General features: G+C 36.8%; 1 protein-coding gene across 1 annotated transcript in view; it reads left to right on the forward strand.

The window, feature by feature from the left end:
- Positions 1–24170, forward strand: part of HIBADH (3-hydroxyisobutyrate dehydrogenase) — an 87229-nt gene that overhangs the window by 11764 nt on the left and 51295 nt on the right. Inside the window, exons 3-4 of the mRNA XM_064444349.1 lie at positions 1863–1972; positions 4394–4515. Coding sequence (XP_064300419.1) covers positions 1863–1972; positions 4394–4515 — 232 coding nt within the window. The remainder of the gene's footprint in view (positions 1–1862; positions 1973–4393; positions 4516–24170) is intronic.

The raw sequence follows: 24170 nt of genomic DNA on the forward strand, positions 1-24170 counted from the left end.
TTTCTCTGTCCTCCTCTAATAATACACATGGGGACCGAACTGAACAAGAGATACTCAGAATTAAAGACAAAGGTGTCATACTCCTACATAAAGAGCTAGGCTCTCTGGTCTCCAGGGAAGCAAGTCATAAAATTAACTAATCAGGTATGGAAGCTTTTCTGCTTATAATTGCCTCATTTATTCCTCCTAACCTTTGTTCTTTGGACTAGAGTATGTTTCCTTTTATAATGGTGCGTTATACCAGATGTTTTGTGTAGTATTAACTTACTCTTTCAAAACAAAAATTGCATGTTTCTAAGTCCCATCTATGTCAGTTCCTCTACTTTTTTTTCTTGAGAGCTTTGCTCAGTGGATATATACAGTCTTCCCTTATTTTACTTATTTTACCATAAGTAAAACAGAAATCAAGATGTTTATCTGTGCCCCAGAAATCCTTCAAGGTATTATTCAGCATTTCTTAAAAATGTGTATATACCTTCCTTTCTTTGATGCTGAGACCTTATAAAAGTAGTGTATATAAAAAGATATTTACAGAAGTGCCTTTAGTATCAAAACCAACAAAAATTATAAAAAATACCTGTAGTTACAAATAGATAAGGAATGGTGAAACAAGGTCATCAATTTGCTGATTTGTCAATATTACGGAAAGGAATCAATTTTTGAGGAGCCTGTTAAACTGCAATTTTTTAACCCTAAAGCCATGCAATATGGAAATTCTAATTTATTCACACTGACTTATAACTGCATATAAAATTTTGCTTAAGACATTTCTTAAAGTTTAAAAATCCAAGGCATATAATATGTCCAGCAGAATAGATCATTGTAATATTAAGGTTCCTCTTTATCATACAGCCACAATAAGTGGGGAAAAAAATACTACACACCCTGTCCACAAACTAAATCTACTTTCTCCTCATCTTGCTTCCTGCTTGTTCCAAGTTCCAAGCTAATTCCTTCCAGTAAAACTACCTGAATGAGTGAAATCAGATTTGGTCCTTGTGGGCTGAAGGTTTTTTTTGTTTCTGTTTTCCCTGAACTATGAATGTATTAACAATGCGTTTTTAAAAGACATTAATTACTTTAAACTAGTGTTGGACAAAAATATTAATGGCAAATGCCTTCTGAGTAAAACTTTGTGTTCTTTGAGTTCATTGGCAAAACTCAGTACTCCAGCTGTCAGTATTTCACTTGCTGTGTACGTATCTTAAATACCATACTGCTTGCCTCTGAGAATGAGCTGGGGAAGGTAAGTTAGGTATGTTTATTTATCAACAAATAGCTAAGAATATACTCTGACACTTATTCAGACATTTTGGTGAAGCAGCTTGAGCTGCTAATTTTCTTTTTTTAAAAAAATGTCAGCCATAATATTGTGAGAATCATCAGTTAGTTTATCTGATTTTTTTAAGGGGAGTCTCAGAGGTGCATTAAGGCTTTTTTTTCTTTTTTTCCTCAGTTTTCCTCTCTTCCAGTCCTGTCTATTAGCCAAGGAAAAAAGTGATATTTTTGTCATTCTTAGTGTTGTGCCTCCTTAGAAACATTGTAGAGCGGTAATTTTTATAGATGCATGGTTTATAATGAATTGAAGATTCATGAATGAGTTGGTGGGATGCAAGCATCCCCATGGATTGATATTCTGGAGGAACTTCTGTGACATTACATCCTTTTTGATTTTTTTTTTTCCTGTTGCTGGATCCAATTAATTGATATTTCCATTAGGAGGGCAGAGTTTGTCTTGAGCTCTAATTTTTTACCTAGCTTAGTTGTGACTGGTGACCTGCAAATAATAAAAGCAAACTCAGCAAACATGTTTGGCATTTCTTTTTCAGGAAATGTAAGCTTTTTTTTTTTTTTTTTTTAAGGTAACAGATTCCTCAGCAGATGTAGCAGAAAGAGCAGACAGAATTATTACCATGCTGCCTTCTAATTCCAATGCGATAGAAGTTTACACAGGAGCAAACGGAATTCTAAAGTAAGAATTTGCTGTAGTCTGGAGAATTCCCACTCCTAATCAAGGCTGTGTTTGTCCAATGATCGCTGTCGCTGTAACTCTTGCTGTGCCTTCAGGGCACTTAACCTGATGTTCTCTTCTGTTTTGTCACTATTGATATTTCTAACTACATGAGTTCTCTTAAGCTGTGCTTGCTTTTGAATGGCTTTTGGCAAAGGTCTTAATTTTAATTTCAGTAGAATAATAATTTATGTGAATTTGAAACAACTATTATCTACCTTCTCAGTTGCATGTTTCTTGTACCGTAATGTAATATACTACAGACGAGTATAACTAGAATATTTGCTGGCAGCAATTATTAGCTCAGATACTTCTTTCCTTAACTTGAAATCCTATAACTGGAATGTTCTGAAGAGATGCCATTGTGTCTCATAATATTAAAGTGCATTAGCATAGAATAGCTGACAAGGCTTTATTGATTTCTACACTTATTATCTGTTTATTGCATAAGAAAACACCTAAAGAGTCTATTCAATCTGAAACATTGTTTTTTAACTTCTGCGGAGGGATTTCCACTGAGCCTAAAATCCATAGTCTGCAGACTTCTAATACTTGGACTTTTTGGACTTGGCAAATTAAAAAATAAATAGTATTTAAAAGGCTCTTTGGGCCACATGTATGCGGTTCCTAGCAGTCTGACTAAGGCTACCGAGGATCATGTAGGATCTTACTGCTATCCAGGTTAATAATGCAATGGAAGAAACGTACACAGTAGATTGTCTAAGACTGTTGATAGCTTTTTTAGGTATTGATTGTAGGCAATATTAAGGTACAGTGATTAGAAAATTAAATTTTCTATTCTTCTTCCAATTTAGAAAGTCATTGTTACTCCCTTCCCTTACTGTCCATAGTTTAGTTCCCCACAAAGCAGGACTGAGCAGATCTAAGTAACCATAGCTTAGACCCTTCAGGGAAGAAGGGTAATTTGATCAGTCTCACAAACCTGGGCAAACGGCTGTGGAGAATTGTATCCAGGATGGCAGTGCTTTGAAGACCGATTGGCAGTACTTGGTGATATAATACAGCCAGTTGATCTTTTGAGAACCTAGATGTGGAAAATACTGTGGGAAACAGAGGATGTGGAAAGCAATCCTGTGCTGCTGCAGGTTCTCAGCCTCTGTGTTCAAAAGAAGTGTAATTTGACAGTAGTGGTTAATTGTTGCTCTGAGTGACGGCGGTCCTTGGTGACTGGTTGGACTTGGATAATTTTCTGAAGCTTTTTAAGCTTTACTGAAGAAAAAAATTGATGCTCTGGAATTTTTAAGGGTTAGCTTAGTCATCTCACTATGTTACCAAGGAGCCTGTGCCACTGCTCCCGTTCCGAAGGTAAGGGGAGATGATATAGTACCGTATCTGCCATGCTGGTTTTCATTTGCAAACTAACGTTAGCAGCTCATTCCTTCGGTGTAAAAGGACACGTTCTGTGTATGTGGCACTATTTGAGTCTGGAGCTAGAGTGGAGCCCCCACTATGCAATATATATTGAGAGACTATTTCCAGCTATCTAGGTAATTCGATGGAGCAAAATTTGCTATACTGCCAACACCATGCAAGGTGCAGGAATGCTCTTCACCTGTCACGTGTAGCTTTAAATTACTCACCTTTTTATGACTGAAACTTACATTTGATTTTGTGTTTTTTGCTGGTCCAGTGGGCATTAAATCACGGTGCAATTGAAATGAAAGAGGGATAAAAATATAAGTGAGGTTTTTTGTTGAGGGCATTAAAAAATTTACTTCCATTTCATTTTTTTAAACACATATACAACTGTTTGTGTTCTAAAGTTCGGGATACAATTCTTCTACCTAAATTGACTAGCTATCATTTGGAAAACTTAACATTTTTCTCCATACTTCACTTTAAATCTTCAGTGGGTTTTTATGGTGTTAGTTATGATCCTTATGTAGAATAAATTGTAGCAGTGATTAAAAATGCAATAAAGCTATTCTGATAAGGACTTAGATATTGTGTATAGATATACATAGAAAGACAATTCTAGTGTTATATATGAAATTTTAGGCCATAGCAGCATAGCATAGAATGCATCTTAGATGATCTGTATATGATATACTGCTCAAGCTTGCATGATGGCAGGTTTTCGTAGTGTACCCTTTGTGTGTAATTTTTTTATAATAGCATTTAGGAAGAACATATTTTTTTTGTGTTCAGGTTTTATTGTGTTTTGAGTCATTCAAAACTGTGTAGTGTACCTACTCAGGAGTATACATACTGAGCAGATTTTGCTCAATAGAGTTTAAAACTTTGTGTTTATTAGTGTACCAAAAAGTGTCTATACATTTCCCATGCTGAGGAGAGACAGTGCCATGGTAATAGTTTCGGATGTCTTGTGCAAAAATACTTAATAATTAATCTTTATTTTAGGAAAGTAAAGAAAGGCTCATTGCTAATAGATTCGAGTACTATAGACCCTGCAGTTTCAAAAGAATTAGCCAAAGCAGTTGAAAAAATGGGAGCTGTTTTCATGGATGCCCCAGTTTCTGGAGGTAAGTCTTCATTAACAGTTTACCTCATACTGGACACGTCTCTTTGTTTGCAATCTCAGCCACCAATTTGTACCCTTGTTGGTACATCTTGTTTTTCTTTGCTACATGTACAGTATTGGTTTTTTTGTTCCATTACCTTAAAGAAATGTATGCTATTTTAGGAATATTTTTAGAGGATATGAATATGCTTTTGTATTAGACCTGAAGAAACTGAGCTTTCCTGTGATATAGTACAGTGGTCCTTTTAATTTAACTTCTTTCAGAAAGTTATATTTATATGTAGGTGATCACATCTTTTCAGTCTCCATCCATTTCTTTCTGTTAGGGAAAGACTCTTTGGTTACCATTAAGCAGTTCTGCTACTTTTTCATTAATTAAAAAGGAGAGAAGGAAGGGGGGAAGAAAGGATTTAATTGTCAAGAAAAAACAGAGCTTTCCTCTGGTTTTCTAGTAGTTGAAGGAGTGAGTGGTATTTGTTCTTGAAGTTGCTAACTATTGGTCTCCTGAGTATTTAATCTCTTGTAAGAAATAATATAGAGTAGGGAAGTCTTTCATTTTGTGGACAGAGGAGAGCAGAGAGATAAAATTAAGGTTTTTAAAACAAAACCATAGCTGATTGTTACTATCACTGGATTCTTCTCTAAAACCCCTAGGATTGGAAGATGAGAAAAACCCATTTTTTACAATCCACACTCTAAAAATCAATGTAAGTGGCATCATGAGAATTCTTTATTTTCCTGTCTTTAATGAGGTAATTCAGAGAGACTTATACCTGAAAGAGAATAAAAATGCAAAGGGTAGAAGAGAATTTTGCCTTACAGTTTGTCAAAGGTATCATACCTTTCAGAAAGAGCATAGCCTGAATTTCAGATCATGAAGATGAGCATGGGTGAGGAGCAAAAACTAACCATCTTTTTAATTTTCAACTGAAAACTAAGGCAGGATTTGGCTACACACTAGATGCCAAAAATTTCATCCAAATTCTAATGTGGACAGAAAGTAGGAAGACCCAGGTATTGAAGAATATAATGGGGAAGACAAGATTCTTACTTCCCAGCCAAAATATTAGTCCTTGTTTTATAAAGCTAGATAACTTGTCAGCCTGGAAATAAAAACCACAGAACAAAGTATATTGTGGATGGATTATATATCTATCTGATCCTTTTCTAAACACAGCATGGCCTTCTACTTATCGGTTGGGCAACTCTGACATATTTTATGTGGTCCTCTTCAATCCTTTTCCCCCCTAAGTATGTTGTTTACCTGAGGGAGTTATTTCCCTTTTGGAAACATCTGTAATTTGTTTTTACCCATGAGTTTTTGTTTTAAGGCTGACTATGCTGTAACTACAAAGAAAGAAAGGAAGAAAAGTTTGATTCCAAAACAACCCTAGCTGTTTTGGGTGTTTTGTTCTGTGAGAAAATGGTAATGCCGAGACTGGGTTAATATAATAAGATATAGGTGACTAGACTGAATACAAATGGCTTTTTTTGGTGTTAGTGGTTTATCTGAATAAAAATGATTTGGTGTTTAGCATCAGTTACAGATTGAGTGATATTCTGAAGGAGGGGGAGAGAACTGATACTTAGCTTTCTAGAATATAATATGTTTCTGAATACCAAGGAGCACTCTGTACAAATCATGTTTAAAGTGGGCAATTGCTAGAAATGTGGAGAAGTATGTTAGAGAAAGCTTTAATGTTATGCTTTGTTCTTTCCATCTTTCAAGACCTAAAACATCAAGTCTTTGGGGTATTTTTTTATGTCCTGACTGCATTGTTGGCCTTTAGACAAAACACTAAATGGAGAAGTATGCTGAGCTCTCTAGAAATTGGCAGGCATTAATCTGTTGCTGTGCAATGCAATGGACTTGGCAGGAGTGTGAGGGAGGGTGTTTGTGGGACGCAGTGAGGAGGAAGAGAAAACAGCATGCCTGAACTGTCGTCTTTAGACCTGTCTGTTTACTAGCTGTTATTGGCAGACAGTTCCACTTGTTTTTAGATATTTGGGTGTTGCCTGATGGACGTTAAGGTTCATCTGCACTGTGAACAAGTTATTTTACAAACTAAATAATATTTTGAAAAATGCTTGGTCTATAAACCTTATGGAGAAGTAGTGATGATTTTAATCCTGTCTTGACATTGCAAATGAAGTATCTCAAGGACTAGCATTAGTGCCAGATTTTAGTGGCTTGTTTGCAGCCTTACCACTGAGAGATTCATTCCCTTGATCTTTTTCAGGTGGGCCTGTGCGCCAATGTAGCAGTGCTGTCTTCTTCATATGATTGGCCTACAGCATTTACTTGCAGCTTACAGTCAGGACCCATTAAGTAGAAGTTGATGCACGAAGTTACTATAGTGTTATTTTGTATTAACTGATTTTGGAAAATACTTCTCAGCCCTGTAGCTGCATGCAGATTATGCTTCTAATGCTGTCTAGAGATAGCAATCGCTTTACCCTGGGATTAGGATCTCTTGCAGGTCCACATGAGAAAGTTGTGTCACAGTTCCTAGTGCTGCCCTGAATTGTGAGCTTTGTGAGCATATGACAAATAAGGAAACATCTTCAAAATCATGTTGTTTTTTTTTTTTTAATTCTAGAGGAGTAAATTTACTTTTGCAAAGATTAGATTCCGCATCTTTGTATGTATATAAGGCTTTTAAAGCACACGTTATCACAGAAGCACATTCAAAACTGACTTCTATTGGCACTGAAGACACTACTGGCTGAGTAAGGGTTCTAAATTTAGCCTTTAAGAATTGTGGCGAGTTTGTCCTCCCACTGATTTGAGTGAAAGTATGATACAGATTCTTAGCTTGCAGTCCAAGGCAAACTTTACTAGTAGTTTCACTGATGTTGCTGTAGCATTTCTGTCTTTTTAATTCAGTGTACAAAATATGCATTGGGTGTACAAAATATGTACAGTGGGTAAAATGCGTTTGGTTTTTTTTATTTTTAATGTGATGCTTTCTTCATTGTGAGCATTGTTAGTGTTCAGATATTACCATTTCAACTTTTTTTCCATTCCATTGACTCTTGAAATTATATCAGCACCTCTTCTGGTTAAAATATGTTGTACTGCATTCTGCTGGAACTTCACAAAAAGATGTGGCAGCTTGATTTGTTTTTCTGGTTTTGGAGTTACAGATAAACTGTTTTCAATTCTGTTGTAAGTATGGTTCTTTAGATCCAATAATGAAACTTCAGTAGATCTTTCCCCTCACTGTCTACTTCAGCCAAGATAGTTGTCAATAAAAATGTCAGACTCCTAATCGTTAATAAGAGCCATCATGTAGAGTACTGTAGTTGTGCTGAAATGGTAATAAACAGTAAATAAAACATTTTTTTTTTGTAGGAATCATGGGCTGGAGCTGGTTAGAAAAGGTTGGAGTTTCTATTCCAGCTGTCATGTCAAACTGTTTCATCTTATAGTACCGCTTCCATAAGCTCCAGATAACTGTGAAGTGATGGAAAGAATATTAGTATTAACAATGACAAATTGAGGCTTCAACTCTCCAGTAATGGAGTAAAATGTGAGTCCTCAAACTGTAAATCGCAGACTTATTCCCTGTATGGCCAAATCTGTACTTAATGTGGAGCAAAGAAAAATAATGTTCAGAAATACTGTGAATATCTTTTCTTTGATTTCCTTTCAGAGAGCAATATATTTCACGGCTCCTTCTCAAGACACCTTCTCAAAACTGGAGAAGTGAATGTGTTTCAATGGCATGATCAGACTGATAGAAGAGATTAAATAGGCCAAAAAGAATAATTGGTGAACGTGTTTCTCTTACTTGAACATTGAAGGTTTAGTGCAGTGTCTTTTCTGAGCGAAGCAGATGGGAGCGCCTTGCAGAAGAGTTAAGACTATATCAGTGCACATTAATGCTTGCAAAGATGATTTGGAAAATAATTTAAGGCCAGACTAAATAATAAAGAGTTGTTCAAATGTTGCATCTCTTAGCTTTAAGTTCTTTTGTAATAAGAAAGCATCATGAATATGTTTGCCAGAATAATGCTGGTTAATGGACCTCTCTTCTGCTGGAGAGCCTTCACAGGGCTACTTTTTAACTGGCTTTCCTAGTTTGTATCTGCTTTGTTTCTTTAGCTTTGTACAGTTTTAGAGAAATGCAATTTTATGACCTTATGGGAGTGGAAGAGTTGGTTGGTTGATTCAACATTTCTAACTTGAGAGATTACGTAATTTTTTAAGAAACAGAACACATGAAATAAGGAATCTCCTGTATTCAGTGGTATAGAGATTTTGTTTGGTTTTGGCTTTTTGGCCGGCTAATACAGTGATTGGAATATCTGTTAGGATCCTTGAAACACTGACAAGATAAAGCAGGCTCATGAGTTTAGAGCTAATAATTCTCACCTGTCCTCCTCAAGGACAGGTGTTCTTGTTGGTGAGGAAAAGATCTAAAGGCATAACAATATTTGATCCATTGTTATTTCTGATTTATGCCTGTATGCTTTATTTTTAAAGCCTGAATGCGTGTACTCAGAATGGCCACAATGTTCTCCGTGCTCCTGGTATCAAGCATTGTATTTTCACCTCACTTCTGCTCTTCCTCAGTTGCTCCATGTCTTGCCTAATCTTTTCTTTCCTGATATGTTTCTTAATTTCTCTGTTTACACTTTTGCTGAATGGATCTGATCATATTAAATTTTTGCAGTTTGTATCTAGAGATGGTAGTAGAAATTATGATGTACAACCTTAATGTGAAAGGTAGTATGAAACATACTATTGAGTTATTCTGAAATTTAAATGAGGTGAAAGTACTGCAGGAAGTAACTGGTAACAAAAAGGGAAGGATTGGGTGAATTGATTTAAGAAAGCTGAAATCATAGAATCGTAGAATCATTAAGGTTGGAAAAGATCTCTAGGATCATCAGAGTCCAACTGTCAACCCAACACTACCATGTCTCCTAAACCATAACTTGAAGTGCCGCGTCTACATGTCTTTTAAATGCCTGCAGAGACGGTGACTCCACCACCTCTCTGGGCAGCCTGTTCCAATGTCTGTAAAGAAATTCTTCCTAATATCCAATCTAAACCTCCCCTGATGCAGCTTGAAGCCATTTCCTCTTGTTCTGTCACTAGTGACCTGGGAGAAGAGACCAACACCCACCTTGCTACAACCTCCTTTCAGGTAGTCATAGAGAGTGATAAGGTCTCCTCTCAGCCTCCTCTTCTCCAGACTAAACAACCCCAATTCCCTCATGAGGAAGTGAGGTCAAAGAAATACTTTGAAAACTGAGATGCTTAAAAAGTTTCTGATTCCTAATAACTTATGTTTTAAACTATTTAACAGTACTAATGTTTGTCAGAATAAAGCTAATTTAATAGACCTCTTTCGTTGGGAGAAGATGGAAAGGAATGAAGATCTTGAAAATGTTACACATTGGCAAAATGCGTATTTTGACAGTGGGGAGGGAGGAAGTATAAACCCTGTGCAGAAATAACAATGTTGGCAGCAACTGCTGTTGCAGAAGAGTTAGATAATACATTTACTCATGTGCTGACCTTGTGAGGGTATTCTTCTTCTGAGAGTCTATTATGCTTTTTATTTTATTTTATTTTATGGAAAATGCAAAAGGAAACAGAAGGCAAGGAAGAGTAAACAAATTTGTTGAGAGTATCATCTAAAAATGTTCACTGGGGTGGAGACAATTGTTCCTACAATGACTAAAAGGATGGAATGACTGATTTTATTAGAGTGTAGTGTGTATTTTGGCTATAAAACTGTGTGTAGTCTGGCCAACTAGTGACCAATGTGTAGGGAAACATATCTGTCTCCATTTATTCAAAGGTGTAAAGATGAGTTATTCAGGCTGGCCCAATGGGATATAATCAGGAATAGTAGGCTGGAAATTATTAAGAGAAGAAAAATGCATGCAGTGTCTACCAGGAAAAACTTCCTAACAACATTCTTCATACACTGTGGAATAATTTTCCAAAGGAGATGGTTGAAGCCAAATATCTCGACATGCCTTAAACTGTACTGGGCAAAGTGCTAGGAACTATTCTGTAGGGAAAAATCCTTAACTGGCAGGAGGATGGCTACATGATCTAATAGGTCTTTTCCATCTCTAATGTCTACAATTCTGTTGTGTTCTCACACATGGTGTTCAAAAACAGTTAAAGGAAAACTGTCCAGATGGAAGTTAAAAATCCCTGTGGCGCTCTTTGAAAAAGAGTAAGGGATAACTGCAGGGTTAAAGCCAACATTCTTTTTCTCAGTAAAACTGGTTCTAATATCCACAGCTGTATGTGAGCTGTTACCGCATTCCTCATAGCTGCTTAGTTTGCTTGTGGTTACTTTAATGCTGGTATCTGGCTCATCCTGTCAAGTGTTCTGAGATACAGAGTAAGAAAGATCTTCAAATTTCAGTCTGTCTTAAGTCCTAGCAAATAAAAATTATTTTAATGTCATTTTTCAAATTTGATTGCTTCTTATAGAGAACTTTTAAAGTTATGGAGTTGCAGGTGGTGTTTGGAAGTGTTTCTGGAATGCAGTGATGACTTTGAAGCTTTCTACAAAGTTTGTTTTGATTTTAAACGTTCATCGGCTTCTTTTTCTCTCTTTGCTTTTTGAACAGAGCCTCTTGTTCAAAGTGTGTATTTTTCATTTAGTCAAAAAGCCTACTATGACTCCTGTGCTTTGGACAGTGGGGATGATGAGCACCAGACCTTAATAACCTCCTGACTCCTTCTGAGTCCTAATTTGTACTATGCTAAATGTGGCACACAAAGATGGCACATGGGTCAGCACCGAGCCCAGCACCCGAGCACACCAGAGCAGCAAGCACAAACTAGAAAGCACAGCGCAGAATAGAACTGGGAGTGCCTGCACAGCTGCCTTCAGTGTGGGGACAGTCCCCACCAGCTACAAGCGCTGGAGGTGCCACTGGAGAAAATGTAACTTATTCTGATTCTTCATGCAACGCAGCTGTAGTTGCAATTCAGTAATGCCTTACTTTTTCAGTCTGTAGGTGCAACTCCTGTTGTTTAAAAAAAAAAGTCGTCCAGAGAAACCTGGCTTACTTAAGTGGATTGGGTCGCTGAAGGCTTAGAATTACATGTTTTATTTTGTCTCTTACTCAGCAAGGGAGATATGCAGATCTTACACTAAACACATGAGAAGAATCATTAACATCCTAAGTACCTCAACCAAAGCCTTGGGACACGTTCCAGGGAACTACTTTGTGTTGAAGAAGACTCATTTATAAGTGCATTAAACACTTAAACAATTTAAAAGGAGTAAAAAAAAAAAATCCCAGGTGGGGGAAACTTTGCAGGCAGGGGCAACTGCCCTTGTCTTGTAGTGCAGGCCTTTGAAATTGTTGATCCCCTAAATGGCTGAATCCAGGATCAGTAGGAATGAAGGCTGATCTTCTATTGACCCCCATCTGGATGATGCTAGGACTCTGGGTTACTTCTGTTTCCTTTTTAAAGCCATGGTGATGAGTTGGGCAAGGATTGGATTTATGTGTGACGATATTATCTGACAATTGGGAGCCATTCTAGGTCACTGGGTTCATTGCAGAAAGTTCTCTTGTAGTGGAGGGTGTCTTTATGTTTTGACAAGTCTCTTAAGTTGTGCTAATAAAAAAGGGGAGATCGTTCTAGCAGAAATACTCCCTCTGTGCTTTAAACAAATACCTGAAAATTACTCCATGTTTATAGTGCTTACTGTAGTATTGCCTGTTGTGAGACAATTCAATAGGTTGAGATTTTGTCCTTAGCAGGACTGCTCCTGGTTAATCCACGGAGAGCACACAGAAATGTCAAGATTTCTGTATTCTTCCTCCTCCAACCACATTTAAAAACTCCCATGATTTATATGATTAAATAAAAGTGTAAAGGAAACAGTATTGCCTTTTACTGTTGATAAGCATTTGAAATTCAGCTGTGAGCATACAAACTATGAAAACATTCACCTTTCAGTTTGTCCAACAGTATTTAGTCCTGTTGGCTCACTGCTTTGATCTACTGAAATGCTGAGGACAGAGGAGAGTCATGCAGTTCCAGAGCCAAAGAAAGAGTTTTTAAATACAGTTCTCTTCATGCCAAGCACAACATAGGACCTGAAGTGAAAACAAAATGACTTACTGCACTGTATTTGACCTACAACTTTAACTCTTAAAACTTAGTTATCGTTTTCATTCCTGTAGTCTCACTGGGACACAGTGCGTGTGCGTCCCAGTCCCAGTGTCCCAGTCCCTTAAACAGCTTTAGCCTGTATCTGTTCTTAAGAAGAGTTAAAGGGTGGGTTGACAGGAACAGAGTAGCACATGGAAGTGTCACCCTAATGCCACCCTTTGGTTTCTGTTCCTGGTTCTGTAAGCAGTAGTATTTTAATTATTCTGTATTGTGGAAGAATGTTTTAAATTTGTCTGCAGTAATAATGGGGAGCAGGGGTGAAGTGTGAACCACTGTGTTACACTTTATTAAAGCCTTTACGTATTTTAAATAAATCCACATAATTATTTGATAGTATCCCTTTATGTTGTTTAACTGTTGGTAAACTAATGGGGTTTTTTTGATGTGTAGTTTAGGTCATTGCTAACAATACTAATATGACATGTAATTATTATCCATTTGCTTTATTTGACAGGAGTTGCTGCAAACTTCGTTAGATCCTAGTTACTCAGTAGCTATATAGTTTAACCATATGCAGTCAGAAACAACACATTTTTGCTGTCATTTTGTTCTCAGTCTGTGTTTACTTGCTTTCTGAGAATGTATGGTGGGAATGTGTGGCTTGTGGCTCTTAGTGTATTTGCCAGTGGGAGTACAAAGTCACGTTGACTTTTAGCTCTGGCTGAGAAGCCTGCTACTTAGGTTTCATTTCTGTTAGTTTTCTTGGTTTTGCTTAAAATCATGACTTTCTAGAAGTATGACTATGCATGTTTAACTCTTCAAACTTGGCTGATTTCTGATGTCCAACCAGAATTGCTAAAATTGCTAGTAGTCTGAAAGCAGTATTTGAGAGCAGCTAAATGCTTTTTGTCTTGAATAAGGTATTTTACGTCGAGTATGCTGGAAGAATAGAGATTTCCTCTCTCTTTTAAAAGTTGGAGGACAATTGGAGAAAGGAACTGTTATCAGCAAGTGAAACATTGTAACAGAGCTCTAGTTAGAGTAAACTAGGAGTATGTGTAGCTTTCTTAGTTCTGCAGATACTCGGAATTTATATTAGTGGGCAGCTAGGGGTGATGCTGGTCAGTGGGAAGGTTCTGTAGTGGAAGTACTAAATAAGAAACTGATGTGAATTTGGAAGCAGGAGGGCTCCCTGAGAGGGAGCATCCTCTTAGCAGCCTCGGCCTGAATCCTGGCTGCTTCTGAAGGCTCCCACCCTGTCCAAGATGGAAGTTCCTGCAGAGAGCACTAATAGCATCACTCATTGCCTCCACGTATCGTGCTAAGGCGTGGGCTTGACTGCTGTGAAACAATGCAATCAGTGCCTCCCAGGGCCAAAATGAACATACCTGATCACCTAAATGTGTCATTCCTGTGCTAGAACAAACTGGACTATAGGAAGGCAATTCTATTAGTGGTGCAGTGATTGGCACACCTAATAAAGAAGGTGATTCATCTGTTACTGTTTGGTCACTGGCACTTTTTTCCCCACTGTATTCGTATGCTTAGCAATTCATAGCACTAAATGTGACTATGTGCACTTACTTAGTATGTTGTTTTCCTTAGTAGACACTTATACCAATCTTGAATGGAGCATTTTTTTGGTAACTGGGTTGAAGGATCCTTAGAAGATTGAAACAGTAGGCAGCAAAGCTTGTTAAGGAGTTTGTATTTTACAAGCCCTCAAGAATTCAGAATATGGCTTGCTTACTACTTTAAAAAGTCCAAACGTCCCTTATAGACTCCATTTCGGAGCCAGCATCAAATCTATGCTATACTTGTCTGAAAATCCAAACATGCACTCTTGGCCATTACTGTTTACTGAATCAGAACCCTACTGTTTCCACTTGCACTGTATCTAATTTATCGTAAGTGACCACAAAAACTAAAATTATTTATATGTTGGCACCTAACAGCTCCACGATAGTTAAGGGTCTGTTGGCATTTCCATTATAAACCTTGCCTTTGAGAGGTTTATAACTTGGCGGTTTTACTTTTGCTTCAGGCTCAAATGTGCCATTTTCATCCAAGCACAAATTCTTCTACAGAATTTCATTTAAATCAGTTTGGCCATTATTTATTTTAGAGTGTGTATGTTGGGGAGTGGAAGGGAACACACTATTTAATTTTGGTTTCAGAAGCTTTTTGGTCAGACTATATAACGAAAGAAAAATGGTGCTTTTTATTTTATTTTGTAGGTACTTAACCCTTCCTTGGATGTGTCAAAGGTACTAAACCCACGCTTTTTCAGGTCGCTCCCAATGCTCGTGTGCCATACATCCACTCCCACCCACCCACGCGTCTTGCCTGCCCCTACCCAATGGCAGGCTCTGAGGAAGCATCCCCAGGCTTCTGGCAGTGAAAGGCTTTTGGGGGAGTAAATGCAATAACATACAGTGAATGTTCTGTTGAGAGGCCTCAAACCAACCAGTCCAACCAAGGAAACAGATGGAGCTTAACTGGAAAAAGACAGGCCAAATGCTGTTGTCAGTCAAATGCGACCCTATGTGGTTAGGAGTGGCATTTCCTATGGCTCTGCCATTTCTTGTGGGATGTGTGTAAATTACTGCTTTAGTGCAGTTATCCTTGGAGTGAGCTGCCATTTTGCCCTGCTCCTGAATGCTGAACCACAGAGGAATTTCAACTCTTTTTTAGTCATAAATTCTTGCCATAGCACTGTATTATTATGCTAATTGACTTCTTGCCACACGAATAATACGTATCTATAACCTTTCAGTACTAATCATAGTAACACAGTACTAGTGTTCTTTTACATTGTGGTTTAAGAATACAAAGAGGGAAATGGTGTAGAGAGAGGTAGAAGCTTTTATTAGTCTAGATAGTACAGCTGAAAATATAAAACAAGTTTCTGAGTCAGTTCTTTCATCACATTGCACAAGAAGCAGTAAAGTACAATAGCTTTTTTTTCCCCCTTTGAATTACTCGCAAGAAAAAGCTACTCGATGGAAAACAAAGTGGGGAGAGGATATGTGGCTTGGCAGCTTCTTGTGTACTCATCATTTTGGGGTCGTCTTTTTTCAGGTAGTTCATGCACATTACTGATTGAACAAACAATTAATTAAACTGCTGTATTTTGTCTTCTGTTTTCTTAACAAGAGGGAGAAGGGAAGTATAAGCATAATTAATTATGGCAGCAGATACCAACATCTTATTGAACATAGGGATTTGGATCCCACTGAAGCATTTGAAAGTTGTCTCCATCTTGCTTTTTTTTCCCCCTAATTCCAGATGTTAATGAATTCATAGGTCAAACATTCCAAATCTTGAATGTTTTAGAGACAACTAATTTTAAATTTTATTAGTTTATTTTTACTTTGTTGGCATTAACATTTAAAAGCACTGAACGCTAAAACTACTATATATTAAAACCTGCTATTTTCAGCTTTGGACTCTGGAAACAGAAGCTTAAAGAAACAGCAAATGTCACAAGACACATGATTAGTTCATCACTATCAAAATTTTAATAACATTTTTACTGGTATCCATTTATTGCTAAGGATCAAGAAATTTAAGCTATATGCAGTCATGGAAAAGAAAATCATTAGAAGTACTTCAATAGAGCACATCTGTAAAGCTCCAATTCAGCATAAAACACTTAAGCATCTACTTAAGTCCATCCATTTCAATGGGAATTTAGTGCAAGTTGAAGAGGTGTGTCCTCAGTGTCTGTTAAGTGTCTGTGGGGTAATCTGTCTGTCTTATACTAGCGAGTTACTGTCTTTAAAGCTCAAGGGTTTCAAAGCACTATGTAGAGCTGACATCCTGGGCATGATTTGGCTGGACTTTTCATGGAGCTATAAGCTGATTATTTTAATTATTTGGAAATATCCTTCACCCTGAACTAAAGATAGAGGATTTATTAGGTGTCACCTAAGCTCAAGGATTTATTGTTAGCAATTTTCTGCATCTAACCTTATTGATATATTATTTAAACCTTGTTGAAACGTAACTTAGCACAATGAGTTATACTCCTTTCTGCCTTTCTTGGAAACAGGAACAATTGAGTTAGAATATTTTATGGTTATTTTCAAAGCAGCATCTCCTGCAAACATGACCTTGAAGCAGAACCATGTGTTCAGGCTTCGCAAGTTGTTAATGTTTCATTTCTACTCTATGTCTCTTCAGCACAACAATGGCTAACTCACTTTAAATGCTGTCCCTTACTTCTTAACTCTCTAATTGAAGCAGAAATAATGTCCATTTTTCTTCTCCCTTCATCCACTCCAGTAGGTATATTGCTGTTTCTCATGAGCTTGCAGCTGGGAATGAGCATTCCTGAATGTCTATCACTTTACAACTTGAGTATCCTCTACACTGGCTGATGAAGTAAAACACATTTTCTAAATTCCAGTTGTTGCCGTGGATTTCCAATGACAAAATATACAGGATTTTGGGGGGAAAAGAGAACCAGAGAAGATTTATTAGCTGAAAGGTACTTGTCTATAAGTACCTGGCATAGATAGCAGTTGCAAAGGAGTGTTTCTTTTATTGGTGCATGGCTTTAGTGTAGAGTTTTAACTGTTCCTAATGCTTCTGTAGGTTGCTGAAACCACTGAACTTTGTCTGCAACTTTGGCAAGTGTTATGAGGATAGGTACCTGTACTGACAACTCTCACTAAGAAGGTATCTACCTGCTCTTGGCCACCTGCATGTGTTGCTTCAACTGGATCTGAACTCCCCAAGTTGAGGATGTGTTTTCAGAGGGCAGTACAACTTGCATACCTTAGGATTCTGGAGCTAGTTTGTGCAGCCCATCATTACTTTGCCTCCCTAATCAGATAGTTCCTATGAAAGTCAACAAATTTAATTGTCACTATGAGTAAGTACTCACTATGATGAGATAGAACTCCATAGTTTTCATTTATTTAAATAATATGCATGGAAATTAAGCTTAGAGAGGGGGAAAATTAGGCTGGATAAGTCACAGTTCAGGCAGGAAGGCCCTATTTGTAAATGTTGCACATAAGCTTTCAACATTTTCTTTTCCTTAAAAAACAGACAACAGCAAACAAACTAAAAATGGCCAGAAAGATGTAAACGTGCTCCCAGAAAAACAGTCCCTGATTATCTTTTCTTGTATTAATTTGCATATATTTGTGGAAATGCCTGTAATTTTTCCCAGTATTTAGAAATTGTCAAGATTGGATCACACCTGTGTTTTAGTGTACATGTTTACTATAGAAGGCTTTTCGAAAGTGCACAAAGTATATTACATGCGTTTCAGTTAACTCAAATGGGAGATTATTTCAAAAAAATAAAACCTGTGGCTTAAATCTGAAGTTACAGGAAAAAACACATACTAAATCTGGTGTATTTAATTGGTGGTAGTGGAAATGCTATCAACAAATATAAATAACTGCTGCCCTTTCTAAAATATAAAAGATAAGAGAGTAACTTATGTTATTAAAATGCAGTAACATCATATAACTTTTTACAAATTAGTGTTTTAGTTACTGACAGTTAATATTTGAATGTTTCATTTTATCCTTCCTCTTTACATTGACTGATGTTGCTGATTTCTTAGTATGAGCTTCTTAATGTGCAGAGGAGATGCAAAATTAGTTTTATGGACTTTTTTCTTGCTTTCCCTAATACTGTAGTATATTTTAGACCTCTTGCTCATGTAGAAAAGTAAATAAGGATTTAATTGCAGTTCTCCACTCAATGCTAATCCAGATACTTGGCATGTAACTGTCATAAGGGTTTCTTCTCTCTGCTTTGCAATGACCTTAACTTGACCTAAAATGACTAGTTTCTGTAAGAATTGCAATGGCAGAGGCTCAGAAAGGTGCTTGTCTGTCGCTTGGTGGTTGCTTCGTGTGTGTGTTTTACATGACATCATAGTGTCTGTACTATCAGTTCCTAACAAAGACAGAAAAACTAGTTCCACATATTTTAATGCAATTTGCATTAAACTGCTTCCATATACTCAAGGGAGCAGCAGAGACATCTGACACTGAGTTTTTCTTTTTAAATAATATATGCTGGAAATACAGTAGATTTAAGATATCTGTCAATTTCATTAAAAATCCATTTAAAATACTAATCATAATTCATATTCCCTCATTCTTTCCACATTTAGGGTGTTACCTGGGTTTGGAATAGCCAGCTGTCTCAAACACTATGCGCATTTTTAAAGGAATAAGAAGTCTTGGCAGACATTGGAACAATTAATTGGCTTTTTCAGCCAAGTCAGGTTAGGAAAGTATTTTGTGGGGAGGGGGCCGGGTGGGAGGGGAATACAACCTCCTGGTTTCAAGTTTGAGTTCTATTAACCCTTTAGGAATGTTAGTCAGACTTTTTGCTAAGCACAAATCTCTGACATTTGTGAAATTTATTTCTTAAGTGAAAAGATTCTAAAGTGTTAATATACAGGACAAATATGTTTTATTGGGGGGAGATGCCTGGGATGGGGTGGCAAGTGCTGAATCTAAATCATGATGGATTTAAAAATCTCTGAGGTGAAATAAGCATTAGAATCTGTATTAAAGAACTCTAACCTCCTCCTAGTATATACTTTTAGAACAGAAGCAGGAGGAAGGTGGCATCTGATGCATAGGATGATGCTATCTTCCCGTTGAGTTAGGATAAAATACTTTGGTGTTGGACTTGCTGACCTCATTCCACACCTTGGCTTAACCTTGGATGCATAGTTAATATTTAATTCCCAGCTCCATAGGTTTGCTTATTTTCATTCTAAAACCAGAACAACTACTAAACACTGAATTTTAATTACATGTATGTCCTTGCATTCCTGAAATGTTTTATTTGAAGTATTGGAATTGTTATGCAGTCGCTTTTTCACAATTCTGTGTACCTTTTAGTGTCAGTGAATCAATTTATGGCAAAGAATTATCAACGCAGTTGCTTTTAACAGTTGGATGCTCTTGTTCTGAAGACTGTTTGTTTGTTTCAATTGTCCTTTATGGAGTAAACTACTAGTAGTTTAGACTGGAAACTGTAAAGTTAAACTTTTTGGAATCGTTACTGCCCCAAGTGGGAATATAAACCATATTGAACAAAATTTATTTAGCCTATTAAAAAGTCAGCCTAAAACTACATTTAATTAGTTTACACTATTACATCACTTCTAGAGGGGAGTAGAACTTATGCAGAGTAAAAGGAGCTCTATCAGGTGAGCTGACTGTGGCCCATATGGGGCTTTAAGATAATGATGAGTTTAAATTTCCTCTTAGAGCTAAGTGAGAATAAAACTGGAGGCAATAAATACTCTTGGCCAAAGCCATTAAATGAAAAAGCTGGGAATTCTCCAGCTCTTGACTTAAATTGTTTGTTTATCAGCTGGCGCCTAGTCTGGAGTCAAGAGCTGGAGATTTCTATCTGTGACAGAACTTTGAAACTCTTGCAGGACACTTTCATTTTAACTTAAGGTAACTTGAGTTTATAGCTTTGGCTTTAAAGATTACTAATGATTTACTCATTTCCTTACCATTTAACCAGAGAGGACTTTTTCCCAGGAAGGGATCTGTGTTTATTTAGGGCCTTTGTCTGCGGAGGGATTAAAAGGCAGCCCACCAGCATTGTGAACTTGATGGTAATAAAAGGTCACCAACACACACCATAAAAACGTTCCTTCTATGGAATTAATTATACAGTGTAATTTTACAAAGCATTTCAGTAACCCTCTTTTTAGACTTCTGCTGTATTTGATTTTTCCTCAAATGGGGAAAAAATCAACTCTTGGCGTTAATTGTGCGAATTAGACTCTGTGTGTATGTGTACAACTTTACAGTATAATATACTCATCGGCAAGTTCAACTCACAATTGAAAACAATTGTAAAACTCCAGCTGAAGTTAGATCTGGACATGTGAACTTTAAAATACTGCACACTTGGAGCAACAGAATGAAAAAAGACTTGTTAGCTAAGAAATGCAAATAATTAACTTAAACATTGTTGCCATATTTTGTATTTTTATAGAATATGGCATATTTTCCAAGCCATTAAGCACTGTTCAAACAGAATCCTGTTATTTTTCCTAAGCCACCAGGTGGCATTGCAGCCCAGCCTGCTCAAAATAGGCAATTGATAATTTATAAAGATATGTACAGAAGGTGTTTCTCCCCTCCACCCCATTAATTTTCTCTAACTTTTAGGACTTAATTTAGAATATCTGATAATGATGATTAATATTCCTAAAAACCAAAGTGATTTAATTCTACATTTTGTTTACAAAGGCAGAAAGTGTTAAAATTGCCGTGTCAGGGTATTGGCAAACCTTCTTTTGCCCTGGTAAGGTGACAGCAACAGAATTATACTCCTACTTAACTTAATGAATGAGCTTAGATTCATCCACAGTGAAGGACACAATAACTTCTTAAAAGCTGTGGAGGGGACAGGCATAGAAGAACATGTAGAGGGATCCATGTGGTTTTCTATATCAAGTGCAAAGATATCTTGCGATTTTCAAAATAAAGATGAAAAAGTACAATCATGAAGTTGGGGGATTTTTTTCCTCTTTTGCCTTAAAAAGATATCTTTCCTCCATTTCCAATTACCATTTAATCACACCCTCCGTGCTCTTTTCTAAATGGACAAAAGAAAGCACATAGTCATGAAAAATAACTAGAAAATCATCTTTCACCAATTAACTAAATTATGAAATTAGTTATAAATTATTAAATAGCTAGTAACGTGTCATATAATGTTTGACAAATTTAATACAATAACAGAGTCAAAAACATAGTAAAACTCTTGTTTGAGTAACGGGGGATTTTCTCCCCAGTTTTGTATTTTTGGATGTTTACTTTTATGCTTTCTCCTGAAATGGATGAATTTAAAGTACTACTGCAGTACTTTATCTGCAGTTTTACTAAGTGCCACTCCTCTTGTGCTGTTGCCCTTTTTCTTAGGCCATTTAATGGGCATAACCTGTTTTAAGAAATGTATATGTTTTCAAAGTAAGTGTCTCTGACCTCCCACCTTGTTGAAGTCCAAACATACACGTTTTGCAGTTAGTCTGAGTATCCGACATGCAGCATAACTGAAATACTAAAAATTCAGATACTAAGGGAATAACAAAAAACCCATGTGATAATTTAGGTAATGCTTTCAGCAAATCATACTTTAACAATGATTTCCTCACTAAGAAAAGTAGTAGTAGTGGAATAGGTAATTGAGGCTTTTGACCCTGGATATTAAACTTTTAAACTTGATACAACAGTCTGCCTCTAAGCTTTGTTGTATACTGATATTGCTACTTACTTAACATCAAAAAGCTGTGGTAGTTTGCCTTTATAGATTGCGCCTGTGTTCTGGAATTGCCTCCTGCTGTCCTTGAACTGTTTCTTAGTTTAACGTGTTAGGTTTTCTCATCAAAGCTTTTAAGCAACATGTTTAGTTAACACTTGTTCTATCAAATCTGATACAGTAGACTGGTTTGGAATAAAACTATTCTTTTCATTAACAAACTCAATAGCTTGACAGGCCTCTTTCCCAGCACATCATGGGTTTTTTGTGTAATGATATGCACATGCAGATTTTACATTGCATGTAATCTTTACGTTTGCCCAGTTTGCAGTCATTGCTCTAGGACTAGAGTAAATGACTGTTTTTTGCCAAGATTCCAAAAGTAAACTGGCCTCGTTAAAAATAATGGTTGCTGAGAAAAGAATCTCTGTAAGTTGAAGTGGTTTGCTTATAGACCTGTTTAACCACAACACAGTTTTGATTCCCTGTCTACTGGTTCAGTTCAGTATGATACCACTGCTGCTGAGGGCTGCTATGGGATTCACAACACAGAGGTGAAAACCAAGAACGTCTGGAGAATGAAAAAAAAATAGATTAAGTGTCCATTTAAGATCCGACGTATTGCTGGAGCTAGCGAGATAAAAACTGGAGAGTGGGGGAAGAAAGGAGAAGAAAAAAGTAGTAAAATGTAATTTAATGACTTCAGAATACAGAATTCTCTTTGACTTTTCATTTGAAGTAATGTGTGTGTATACATATTGTGTCAAAACCATGGCAATGTTGTGTATTGCTTTGCCCGTTTTTAAAGCGGTTTGAGAAGCATATTTTTTAAAATAGAAAATTCAATAAAAGTGCATAATGGGAATGTTTAATTACTATAATCAGTTACAGCTACAGTCATTTTAGAGTGGCTGGATTTTATAGTATTTGTATACTTACTGCTTTAAACTTTACAAGAGTTATTTCCTACATAGACACTTCTGATTTTTTTTTCTTCCTTCTGTTTGTAAATGTTTTTGGCTTGGGTCAATAAAAATGTAAATGCTTAAATATGCAGCATGTGGTCTTTAGAAAATCTGAAGTGTCTTTGGCTACTTTATTGTCAAAAGTTGGGTTTTTCTGAAGGTACATCTACATGCATGCAAAGGATGTGGCTATGCATATGATTTTTTACAGTTGATGTTCATAGCAATATTTTGTTTTAACCCTACATGAAATATCAAAAAGTAAAAAAAGGCCTTTTCTTAAGAGGAAAAAAAGTCTCTGCATATTCCCAAAGACACAGATTTGTAGCAGATGTACTGGAATCCCACTACTAAAATAAACAATTATTTTTTTTTAATTCATTTTTTTAACAAAACACTATTTAGTAGCGAAGTAAAGATCCCACACTAATGGTAGTATCTGAAACTCCTAACCCCTCCTTTATACTCCAGCTCATACTTCGTTGGAAGTAAATGTAGAGGAAGAAATTAAACCTGTTTCTGTAGAAAATACCCTCAAGCTTTTAAAACAGGTGCTTGGGACCATTGGTTTCACCATTTTCTGGGATTAGAGAATTATCATTTTGTAAACTGGGTGTAAAATGCATAAGTAGAGAGATCATAAGGTAAGACCTTAGAAGCCCCAGCGAGTTTCAGAAATGAAATCTGCAGAATCTGCTTTAGAAGCAGAATCCACAGCTGGTGGATGTTGGATAATGGAGCAGGGCTGAGAACAGTTAGGAGCAGTGTCTTCAAGAAGCATAGTAACTTTTCAAAGGTCAGTCCTATTACTAATTTCAAAAGTCTTTCTCCATAGTTTTACTTTCCCGTACCTTTGCTCAGGGCTCTGCCTGACCAGATAAAGTGTGGCAAGATTGCAGAACTTCTCCCTCCCAAGACACTTAGTAACTCTAATAAGAAAAGCTGTTCTGTGGGGAAGTGCAGCGTTGCCTGGAGTGTTTGTGAAACAAGTGGTTGCAGTGCTGAACAGTGAGCAGAACACGGCTATTGGAGTAAAAACTATTCAAGAGCAACTGGAATATAAAATCCTAACTCTTTTATGGTCTTCTTGTGGCCCGCTTCATTTGACGAGAACGAGAGAAGAGAAGATGTTGGAGAGCATCTTTTGTGTGTATGTTTGGTTGAATGTTTCAGATTATTAGTCTGTTGAAAAAGTAAAAAAAATTACTCATTAGAGCACAGGCAAGGGGTTTCCTCTCTTGGAGGAATAATACACATCCTGCAAAAGCATGCATTTCTGCCCTTTGCTGGTTTGAGAACAATGTGGCTGAT

This window comes from Phalacrocorax carbo, chromosome 2 (genome assembly GCF_963921805.1).
Source record: "Phalacrocorax carbo chromosome 2, bPhaCar2.1, whole genome shotgun sequence".
NCBI lineage: Eukaryota > Metazoa > Chordata > Aves > Suliformes > Phalacrocoracidae > Phalacrocorax > Phalacrocorax carbo.